General features: G+C 32.1%; 1 protein-coding gene across 1 annotated transcript; it reads left to right on the top strand.

The window, feature by feature from the left end:
* Positions 1-8,267: 8,267 nt before the first annotated feature.
* LOC7462523 (calcium-dependent protein kinase 30) lies at positions 8,268-12,160 on the top strand. The gene is made up of 7 exons (XM_024586932.2): positions 8,268-9,137; positions 9,267-9,410; positions 9,522-9,674; positions 10,009-10,124; positions 10,230-10,397; positions 11,031-11,261; positions 11,437-12,160. The coding sequence occupies exons 1-7, from the start codon at positions 8,447-8,449 to the stop codon at positions 11,608-11,610; spliced, it is 1,677 nt and encodes a 558-aa protein (XP_024442700.1). The 5' UTR covers positions 8,268-8,446; the 3' UTR covers positions 11,611-12,160.
* The last annotated feature ends 254 nt before the right edge of the window (positions 12,161-12,414 follow it).

The following is a 12,414-nucleotide window of genomic DNA, read 5'->3' as shown; positions in this document are numbered from 1 at the left end:
CCCAAGGTCCCAGCAGCTATGATTTCTCCTTTGTTTCCTTTAAGAGTAGCAACATCAGTCTCTCCTCATAAGCTGTGAGAACCTTTATAGTGGTCTTCTAGCTCCAGCACTTCAGTATAGCAGCGCTGCATCACGTAAACTCCAGCAATATCAGCTTCAACACAGTAGCCCATCAATCCATCCGGCAGCTCAACTAAAGTCTCCTCATACATGGAAACTAACTAAAAACAACAACATTCATTTCATCATCAATCAATTGCAACACAATGAAGGATTTTCCTACAGCAGCTTACCTTATAAGTAGTGGTAGTAGCAACCAACTGTGAAGAAAAAAGAACAGGAGTAGACATCAAATTTCAATATAGTAGAGCTCCCTCTATAAAGATCTGTTTATGGCTTTACTAGTGGGGAATCCAATAGGAGATGTAGTAGTTTCAAATCATCTATAATTTTCTTTCACCAGTGTCAGCATTAAAACATAGCAGTAGGAAGAAGAGACAAACCTGGATTGAAAAACAGGAAAAAGACTGAAACTTTAACAGAGTAGAGCTCCCTCTACAGGTGTCTATTTATTGCACCGTCAGTGAAAAATCAAAGAGGAGACAGAGGAGTTTCATATTCAACAGGTTTGTCTCCTCTAGTAAAGATAGTGCGTGATTCCACGTATCGGTTGTGGCGGTACTGTGTGGTTCCACGCGCTGCCAGGATCACCTAGTAGTCTTAGAAGGTTTTCAACAGTCCCTAAGCAGCCACAACAACCTTGAAAGGTCGATTCCTATCCCCAAACCATTTATTTGATAAATTGTTAGTTTTTGGGATAAATTGTTAATTGTGCCTATGGTTTTAGGATTGTTTAATGATGATTTATGATTGATTGAGCTTTAAGATAAAAATTGTCAATTTGTTTTTATTGTCTATGGCCAAGTCTCTTAAAAATAGATTATATCTGCATATTTTTTTATATAAAAAAATTATTAAAAAAATAATTTTCATTTTGCATAGATTTTTGGATTTAATAACTAGTTAATTAAAGACATGAAAATTTGGCCTATATTTCAAAAAAACACCAAAAAATTATTTTGTTTCTTTCAATATTTGTGATTACGAACACTTATACATAAGATGTATTTCTGGTACTAAATAAAAGGACAATTCCTTTTATTTTCATATGTTTTAACTTTACAATGACTAAGTTTTAAACCTGATAAGATAAGGACCTTCTTATTGAAGAGGGATTTTTTTAAATCTTAGACAGACTAACGGTTAAAAAACACAACAAAACTTTAGTTTATTTCAGACAAATAGCAATGCAAGTTACCCTAGGTAAGGTGTTTTAGGGGTGATACGTCCTTTTTATTCACAACTTGTTCCCTTATCCAGACTCTCGTAGACCAATAGGTTTCCTAGGGAACGTAATACTAGGTGGCGACTCATATTTCCTTTTTACTGATAAGAAACAAGAATTTTTCGTTCTTTCTCTCTTCACACAAATCCCGCTCTGAAAAGATGATCGTTGCGACACCGCACACGTGCGACTTTGAGTATAGTGTAATAGTTGGAACATTTGTATTTTGGGTCCTAAAACCTTATATCTCAAATATCTTAAATATGTCCTAATATCTCACACTTTCTATAAGGATCAGAGAAGAAATAATAAGGTCACTATAAGCACTTAACAATACCACGTTAGGCCTACGTGTGTTTCTAAAACTAGGAGATACATCGACCTAATAGTTAAAATCCAATTTTAATCAAGATGTGATGCTAACTTGATGAAAACTCGTCGACTCATTTTTTAACTTGTTTTGAGGTTGAGAATATCGCGTTAGACCTACATCAGTCTTTACAAACTAGGAGACATGCTACCTTGCTGTTAAAACTCAAGCTTTATAAAAAAATATGACCCTAACTTGATAAAAACTTGTCGATGTTATTTTTCTTCTTTTTTGAAAATAAATATACTTGTACATATATATATATATATATATATATATATATATATATATATATATAAAGGCAAGAATGTAGTTTTATGAAATGAGGCTAACATGGATTCAAAGTCAATAAAAAATAAAATACATGGATGAATAGTAATTAATGAGTTATTCATCATTTTGCATTTGGAATAGTAAGTTTCTATGACCTACAACAAAAATAAAAAAGTAAAGAAAAGGGATTCAGCTTACCTCCGGGTTGGCTCTAGACAAGGAAGGAGCTGCTATGGTGGATAATGGTGGAAGAGATAGTCGTGTGTTAGCGATAAAAAAAAATTGTGATTTTTTGTCTCTAAGTTCAGGTTTCTTTCTCTTTTTTCTCTTTTTTTTTTGTTTTCCCCTCTACTACTTACTGGCATAGCCACCTTTATTGTTAGCTTAAACTTCTTTTTTTTTCCTTTTTTTCTTTTCCTTTTTCCTTGCCTTTTCTTTTTTTTCTTTTTATTTCTCCTCTCGTACCTCCTAGCTTAAACCAACTTTATTTTTAGCTTAAAACTCTTTATTTTCCTTCTCCATCTCTCTCCCTCTTAGTATTTTCTCTCTCTATGTTTGCCTTTTCTTTTAGCTTGCTTTGCCCTTTTATTTATAAGCGAGAGGGGAGTTCCTAGAGCCCTTCTTAGTGGCATGATCGTGGATATTGGTTCATCTGTTTTAATATAAACCATTCACCATGGTTGTACACTATAGCCAAAACTGTTTTTTTTTGCCTCTTTACACTATTTTCTCGGGTCAAAGCGTTGTTTTATTTGTTGAGCATGCAATATGCAGCAGGGAAAGGGAGTGGTGTATTGTTTGGTGTTTGTGTGAGGCGTGGGAAAGAGAACAAATTTGTTTCACTTAAAACAAAACGATATCGTTTTGACTTAAAATGAATTTTCATGTTTTAAATAAGACTCAATTTTTTTTTTAATTTGGTCATTGGATCTTTAGTTTTTTTTTATAGGTAATTTTAATTTTTTTAATATTTCTTTTTAATTTCATCCTTGATTACTTTAAAATAATTCTTGCATGTTTTCGCCTTTTCAATTTAGTACCTGGCTTTCAAATTTTTAAATATTTAGCCAATTCTAACTTTTTTCTCAATATTTCTTCTTAACTCCACCCCTAATTGTTTTTTTTCTTCTTTTATTATTTTTCTTCTTTTCATTTTTCTTCTTTTTTTTCTTTCAATTTTTATTTGATTGATTTTATTTTTTTTAGATATTTGAGAGGGCCAAGAATTAGGTTATCTATTATAGGATGCATTAAGGCGATTGGCTTGATGAGCTTGGAACAAGGTCCGTTAAAGGAAGACCAAAGTTTTACATTCTTTATCTTTTGCAAGAAAGTCAAAGCAGTTTAACCTAAGATAGCCTAGTTTTTTTATGCCTAACTCAAATTCAATAATCAAAGTATAACCGAGAAGACCAAGAAAAGTGGAAAAAAAAAATAACCGAAAAAACCGAACCGTGAATTTTAAACCTATTAAAATTTTGAAAAAACCGACCGGTTCGGTTTCGGTTTTATAAGCCTAGAACTGAAAAAATCAAATCGAACCGAACCTAAATCGAAAAAAAACAGAAAAAAAACTTAGCCAAACCAAAAAAACCGAGCCAACCCGAAAAAACCGGTTTGAACTGGTTTTTTTCCTAAAAAACTGAACCAAACCGACCGAAACCGGTCGGTTTGAACCGGTTTTGGGTTTTTTTTAAAAAAAATTCGGTTTGGTTATTTTTTTTTAATAAAAATCGAATCGAACCGAAAATAATCACCTCTACTCGACTACATCTTGCTAGCACTGTTTGATTCTCCTCTCATAATTCTCTCTATTTGCATCTATTTTTCATTATAAGATGACTTAACCCTCACATACATAAACTCGATTAGATTTTAGATTCTATGCTTATTGGGTTAATTAAATAATAATAATAATACATTAAGAAATCTAGCCCAACGTAACCACAAAGCCTAACAACAACCATCAACCTAAAAAAATTAAGTTTCATAAGTAATAAATGGACTGAAAATTATATTTTACATATTTTTCTTTAAAATGAAGGGGAAAATACACGTAATTGCCGAATCTAGGAAACTCTAAACATTTATCACAAATAAAATGCTTGAGGGCATTAAGAGACATCTTGCTTTGGTTGTTAAAATAATAAATATATTTTAATTATTATTATGATGCTCATAGACTCATAGTGTTCTTGTTGTCACTCTTTGTAATCGTTCCTCAAGTAATCTTCACTTGAAAGCCTTTTGAAATGAGCAAACCATTAAAAATCACTATAGAATTTAATTCAACTGCAGCAAGAAAACATTTCTTTAATGAAATTTAAACAAGAAGCACAATGCATTGATTGGTTTAAAGATGGAGAGGTGGGGTTTAGGGCTTGTGTAATCATATATGCCATTGATTAGCTTTTGAGCAAAGAAGTCTAATCATTTTTGTTGACTTTGATCGTGAGTTTTTTATGATTCTAGTAAAGAAAAAATTGATAAATTAACACAGTGAAAAGCAAATATAGAGAAATGGTATAACTTAGAAATTCACGTATGTGACTCTTTTATACAATTATTAGATACAAGATTAAAAAAAAATGAAAAAGAGACAAAAGAGAGAGAAAAACAAAAACCTCAAAGGCATACTAAAACTCCGATGATAACACCACTGCTATTGTTAAAAAGATATCAAAGAGATGAATCCAACGATACTAAAAATGTCATCAATGGTGATCCGAAGGGGTCACGCGAGCAGCCCAAAGACAAGTGAGTCTCAACACCTTTGGACTGCTTGTGTGAGCCACTTCATTCACTATTTATGATTTTTTTTTATCGTTAGATTTATCTTGTCAAGATCTTTCCAAATGTATGAATGATGTCGTTATTAGGCTTCGGTGTGAGTTCAGTGTTATTTTCTTTTTTTTTTTTTTTTCTCTCTTCTCTCTCCTCCTTGTAATTTGTAAAAAAATAAAAATAAAAATAAAATAAAATAACCTTGAAGATACATTGAAGCTCCAATAACAACATCAACAATACTATTTAAAAAATCTTGATAAAACAAATCTAACTAAACCAATTACCAATTATTTATGAGTCATTGCAACTCATAAATTATAAATATTATCTATACTTTTCTAAATTATATTTTTCTCTGGATAATTTTTTTTTACTACGTTAGAATCCAAAAGAAAATCCTTTGATAAGAGAATCTTAATATTCTCCATGTAAACAGGCAATGGTACTATGCACCTATAGCTGACCTTGGATGTGACTGGGTCTCCCTCCCAATACGGCAAAAACCTGTTATTCCACTAGAATTAGGTAGCGTGTATACTGTATAGCATTGTGCTACCATTTATTGGTTAAGATATTTTTTTATTTAAAAATATTTTATAATAATATATTTTTTATTTTTTAAAATTTATACCTAAAAATATAAAAAATTAATTTTAAACTAAAAAAATTCAAATTTTTGTGTTATTTAAAAAAATATATTAATAAAGAATTCTTATATGAGTACTAACTCGAAATTGAAGTCAAAGAAATGAATTACATTACCACCTAGAAGAAGTAAAAGACAGAATCACATCACAGTTTGATTATATTTAGAGTTGGTTTAAAAGTATGGTTATAATTGTTTTTGAAAATGTTTTTTATTTGAAAATTTATCAAAATAATATTTTTTTTATTTTTAAACAATTATTTTTAATATCAGCACATTAAAATAATTTAAAAATATTTAAAAAATATATTAATTTGAAATAAATAAATAAATAAATAAATTTCAAATATTTTAAAAAACAAAAAGAAATATCTCCTTGCTCCCTGCAAAGGAATGCCCTTTTGCTTGCACGGCGATGCGTATTATATTGACAAAAATTTAATATCTATATTGATAAAAATTTGGTGGCTCTTGGTCAACGGTATCGACCTTTCGATTCTCAATTGTTGACCTACTCCAACAACTCTGGGCCAGGAACATCTCAACCCTACATGCAATACTATTAAACAGAGAGTAAGTAACATCAACGGCTCAGACATGTCCATCTCTTTTCAATGAAAGAATTCACGTTAACAAAAGTTTGGACTCAATAATTATGCAAGTGTTCGGTAGATAACAGATGGCACAGAACTACTCTCTTGGAATTCCAAAACTAAAACACCCGAAAAAAACATATTAATAAAAAAAATTGGTCTTTTTTAAGCTAGTTTATTTTTGTGTTTTAAAAAAAATTAAATTTTTTTATTTTATTTTAAATTAATTTTTTTATTTTCAGATCTATCAAAAATATTTTTTAAAAAATAAAAAAATATATTTTTAATACATTTTTAAAATAACCACTTTAAAAAACAACCTATTATTATAATCTGATACAGCCCTTTATCCCTTTGTCAGCCTATGACTCAACTTCAAAGCTTTGTTGTCCACTCTGTTTGATTCGTTGATTACAGATTTTTTCCAATAGCTTGTGGATTTGGTGACTTGACCCTTATGAGAGGATCACAATTTCTTTTCCAAGCGAGCATACATCTGCACTACCAAAATCTACTTTATAATATATATATATATATTATGATAATTTAATGTTTTCTAAATTGTATTCTTGGCTATAGAAAAAAATTTATTGATTAGAATTAATAAAACTCTAAAAGGTGTGGGTAATCATTGTAACCACACTTGTAAACATGTTTTTTTATTGTAATAGTGTTTTTTTTGTTTTTTTTTAATTTTATCATTTAACAACATAATTTTTTTAATTTAATATTTTTTCAATCTCATTCTTTAACATTATATTATTTTAGAAATTATGCTTCGTACTATTTTTATTTTTTTTATATTGAGTTATATATTGGTCTTATGGGTTTTTTTTTTTCTATTTCAAACTTTAATATTAGATTTGTTGAAAGTGAAACTTTGTAAAATAAATTTTTTATGGGGTTATTCTGATCTCATGACTTAGAGTCTTAGATTGCAGGTTTGGCAAGTTAACTTGGGTTCACTCAAGGTTTTTATTGTTATTTTATTTTTTAATTTTATCCTTTAACATTGAGTTAATTAGGAATTAGCTTTCATAATTTTATTTTTTCTTACTTTACTAACACTAATTCTTCTTCTTTTTTATTCTCCACTTTTATTTTAGGTTTTTTTTTAATTCCCTTTTCTTTTCAATTTTGGCTCTCAACATTTAGTAAGTTGGGAATTCTTTTCTAATTTCATCATTCGACAATGATTAGGTTTAGAGTTGGGCTTTGTAAATATTTTCAAATTACTTTCTATGGGATAATCCAATTATCATGAATCAATTCACAGGTTTAACGAGTTTACCCGGGTTGACTTAAGCTATTTTTTTAATTCTTTATTTTTCCTTCAATATTTTTTTTGTTGAAAATTGAGCTTTCTAATTTATTTTACTTTACTTTCAATGGAATTATCATGTTATCATGGCCCTGGTCACGAGTTTTGCAGGTTGGTCAATGTTGATTTTAGTTAATCCGATATATCATCATCTTAATATTAAAAAAAAATTATCTTATGCCATCATCATAGTATTTAAAAAGAGTATCATCCAATATGCATTGAATTTCTAATTCATTGTTGATTTTATTTTATTTTAAGAAACATGATAATAACACCTTTATATTTTTTAAAAGATTTAAAAGAGATAATTTAATTTGTAGCATAGTATTTAATAATATAATCTAGTGATAGTAATAATGATGATGCCGAAGAAGAAGAAAAAGTTGAAATTTAAGATCAAGATTCATTCATTAATTCACTAATACTAACTTCAATAGTTTTTTTTCTTATTCAGATTATAGTATTATGATGTGAATTTTTTTTTATAAAAACACATATTTTAAAAATTAAAAATAAGACTCAATTCATATATAAATTAAATGGAGAATATTTAGGTAGTGATTGAGATAATAGTAATAATTATTTTTTTAAATATTTTTCATTTGAAAAAATATAAACAAAATTATTTTTAATATCAACATGTTAAAATTATCTAAATATATATATATAAATAATTTAAAATAAAATAAAAATATAAGATTTTTGAAAACTCCAATTTGAAATGCCTTCACAATCATACCAGTACACTTTCTCTTTCAAAAATAAGGTCAGCTTATGCAAAAAATAATAATAAAAATATATATATATATATATATATATATATATATATATATATATATATATATATATATATATATATATATATATATAAGAATTATCCATAACTTGTATTTGACTTGGTAATAATAAAATATAAATACATTATCATGTGATTAACCATAAAGCATGTTTACTTTACATTTTTCAAAAAGACCTCTTTTCATCAACTGAACCCCGCGTTTTCTCCTCCCCTTCTTCCACCGGACCGCCACCCGCCACCGCCACCACAACAACAACTCCGTTTCTCTCTATCTCTTTCTTTCGAGCAACAAAAAAAAAGTAGAGTAGGATGGGAAACTGTAACACCTGTGTAAGACCAGACACCACAACAGAAGACACCAACGAACACCAAACCAGAAACAAAAAATCAAAAAACCACAAAAAGTCAAATCCTTACTCAGAAGACTACCCCCACCACCAAACCACCACCAACAACCGATCATCACCGGCTCCGATCCGGGTCCTAAAGGACTCATCAGTCTCACTTAGCCACCGCCCTCGTATCTCTGACAAGTACATACTCGGCCGTGAACTGGGTCGTGGAGAATTCGGCATCACGTTCCTGTGTACGGACAGAGAGACTAAAGAATCATTAGCATGCAAGTCAATTTCGAAGAGGAAATTGAGGACTGCTGTGGACATAGAGGATGTTAGGAGAGAAGTGGCAATCATGTCTACTTTGCCTGAGCATCCAAATATTGTGAAATTGAGAGCTACTTATGAGGATTTTGAAAATGTGCATTTAGTTATGGAATTGTGTGAAGGAGGTGAGCTTTTCGATAGGATAGTGGCTAGAGGGCATTATAGTGAGAGAGCTGCGGCCCATGTGGCCAGAACCATTGCTGAAGTTGTTAGGATGTGTCATGCTAATGGGGTAATGCATAGAGATTTGAAGCCTGAGAATTTTTTATTTGCTAATAAGAAGGAGAATTCTGTTCTTAAGGCTATTGATTTCGGCTTGTCTGTGCTTTTTAAGCCAGGTATGTTGTGGATGTTTCTTTTTCTGTTTCCGGGTTGCTTTTTCTCAATTTGATTTTGAGATTTGGAGTCTTGGTGGGTTTCATTAACTGAAAAAATTTGTCTTTGTGGATAATTTTGTGTGTTGACAGGGGAGAGGTTTTCAGAGATAGTGGGCAGTCCATATTATATGGCGCCAGAGGTGTTGAGGAGGAATTATGGACCGGAGGTTGACGTATGGAGTGCCGGAGTTATTCTTTATATTTTGTTATGTGGGGTTCCTCCATTTTGGGCAGGCATGTCTGTCAGTTGACCTTGATATTGTTGAGGAGCATGGTGATTAGAATATTATGGGATTTGATGGCATCAGATTTTTATTTATTTTTCTTTTTGATTTCTTGTGGCAGAGACTGAGCAGGGTGTTGCTCTTGCCATTTTGAGAGGGGTGATTGATTTTAAGAGGGAACCATGGCCTCAGATTTCAGAGAATGCTAAAAGTCTTGTTCGACAGATGTTGGAGCCAGATCCCAGTAAGCGCTTGAATGCTCAACAGGTTCTTGGTAAGTCCTTTACAGCTTGCTGTACTGAATTTTTTTTCTCTTGGTAGCATTATGTTTGGGAAGTGATGGTGCCTTGAGCCCTAAACATTGGAAATTGTTTGGGGGCATTGTAGGATTAACTGTGACTGAGAAATGATATAGGTTTCTCATCTTCACTTGTGATAAATTATTTGTTACTGGGTGATAACTTTAAAATCTTATATTTTCATAAGCTGTTAGATGTGTACATTATTCTTAGCAATAAAACTGTGTATCAATCTATCCTGCTCTTTGGCTTGTGTTTGTGAAAGAATTGCACTAACTAACTATTACGTTTCTTTTCATTTGGTGACAGAACATCCCTGGTTACAAAATGCGAAGAAAGCTCCAAATGTCCCATTAGGAGATATTGTGAGGGCAAGGCTCAAGCAGTTCTCTGTGATGAATAGATTTAAGAAGAGAGCATTGCGGGTAAGCATCTCCATGTGTAATTATCTGCTCAAATTCTGATCGTTGTCATAGTTTGAAACAAAATTAATCCGTTGAGAGCATGCCTTTTCCAATTAAATGCTGTAGGTAATTGCGGAACACTTATCTGTTGAAGAGGTTGAAGTAATCAGAGATATGTTTGCTTTGATGGATACTGACAATGATGGTAAAGTAACATATGAGGAACTGAGGACTGGTCTTCGGAAGGTTGGTTCACAACTGGCTGAACCAGAGATAAAGATGCTGATGGAAGTGGTAAATCCTTGTGTCTATCATTCTCTGTGTTCAAATCTATTTATGCTTACCTTTTGATTTGGCGTTATGTATGAATATCATGTCCTGATAACACTTTTGCTGCTTTTGGATTGAATAGTGCATGCTTCCTTTGGAGCTTACTGCACTCTGTAAATCTGGATAACTAAATACTTGATATCTTTTCATGCTATGCTAAATTGTTATGGAAAATATTTTTATATGAATCTTCAGAATTATCCTTCTCTTGTGGCTTTGTCATTGTGTACAATAGCTAGCTTAAACATAACAATGCTTATTTTCATAAGCAATGCTTGTTAGCACTGTTTGCTTCAATCCTTCATGACACTGTATATGTTTGTTAGAAATTTACTGTGAGATTGTTAATTCTCATTTTCTTGTCTGGAATTTGTGAGATTGTTAATTCTTGTTTTCTCTTCTGGAATTGAAATGAAGGATGATTGGTATGCTACATGCTACTTAGGGTGAGTTTGATATTTTGGTGGCATGGTATCGAGGTTATGCCACCAAAATACCGTACACCCACTTACAAGTATCTGTATCTGTAGTTTGGTTTGGTTGTCTGGAGTTTACCACCTTCTGATGAACTGGATACCACCTTCTTTTTTTCTTCAGGCGGATGTTGATGGGAACGGAGTACTGGACTATGGAGAGTTTGTGGCAGTCACAATTCACTTGCAGAAGATGGAAAATGATGAGCATTTCCGCAGGGCATTCATGTTTTTTGACAAGGATGGTAATGGATATATTGAATTAGATGAGTTACGAGAGGGATTAGCAGATGAATATGGGGAAACTGATGATGATGTGCTGAATGACATCATGCGGGAAGTCGACACTGACAAGGTATGACTTAGTCTCCCTGTCCTTTCTAATAATTCAATTTTTCAGAATCGTCAGCTTCAAATTATGCAATTTTGAACCATCCAAATAATGCTAATGCAAATCAGAGAAGCTTGAAATGGTACAAGAGGTTATCTATCTCCACCTGTCTCATAGTAATTTGCATATATATTTTCAGGATGGTTGTATTAGTTACGAGGAGTTTGTTGCAATGATGAAAGCTGGAACTGATTGGAGAAAGGCATCACGACAGTATTCAAGGGAGAGGTTCAAGAGTTTGAGCCTTAACCTGATGAAAGATGGTTCGTTGCATCTCCACGATGCGCTTACCGGTCAATCAGTTGCTGTCTAAATTACAGGGCTCCTGATCTTGTATTGCTTGTACTCACATAACGTTTCTGCCCTGTCATTGATATATTCAATATTTGAAGAGTCCTGATTTTGTGTTTCACAAAATGAAAGTAATCTGTTCCCGTGCAAGAGACGAATGAATATTGTTGGGATCAGTGGTACAGATTGGATTGGCATTAGGCTGCATGAAAGCATGCATCCGAGGTACAGTTCGTTGGCCTGCAGTAGTCAGACGCAGCACAGTATAATGGTGGCAGGGCGATCTCTGTTTCCAAATTAATGTCACCTTTTTCTTGTATATTTTCTGGGTTCCTGGTGTTCAATGATCTTTCCCCCTTCCTGTATTTTCTTGACTCTGCAGAAAATCCATTCGAGTTTGCAATGGTAATTTCGCCACTGTGGGCTAATGTCTCGAGTGTTTTTTGGTTCTGAGATCGCCAAGATGAGTTACCATTGTATATTACGCTAGCATCTGAAGTTTGACTCTTAATATCAGTGACGAAGACATCTAGTTTGATTTGATTGGGAATGTGAAAATAACTCTTTTGTCATTACGTAGAGGTTTGCCTGTTAGAAAGTCTTGCAGCTACTTACTTGTTGCAGTGTCCAACCAACCGATCCAAATTTATTATATTGAAAAATTAATGTTTTTTCCCAGAATTAACCAAAAGTCTTAACCCGACAGGCACGAACTGGGGTCTAGTGGCATGAATGTCCACGAATTGATGACGCATCCCGTTTTGAAGATTTCAACGGTTCTAGAAATGGAACTATTAACTATAAACTAAAATACGGGATTTTATTT

The sequence above is a fragment of the Populus trichocarpa genome, chromosome 15 (assembly GCF_000002775.5).
Source record: "Populus trichocarpa isolate Nisqually-1 chromosome 15, P.trichocarpa_v4.1, whole genome shotgun sequence".
NCBI lineage: Eukaryota > Viridiplantae > Streptophyta > Magnoliopsida > Malpighiales > Salicaceae > Populus > Populus trichocarpa.
This window is presented reverse-complemented; position numbering and strand designations above follow the sequence as displayed.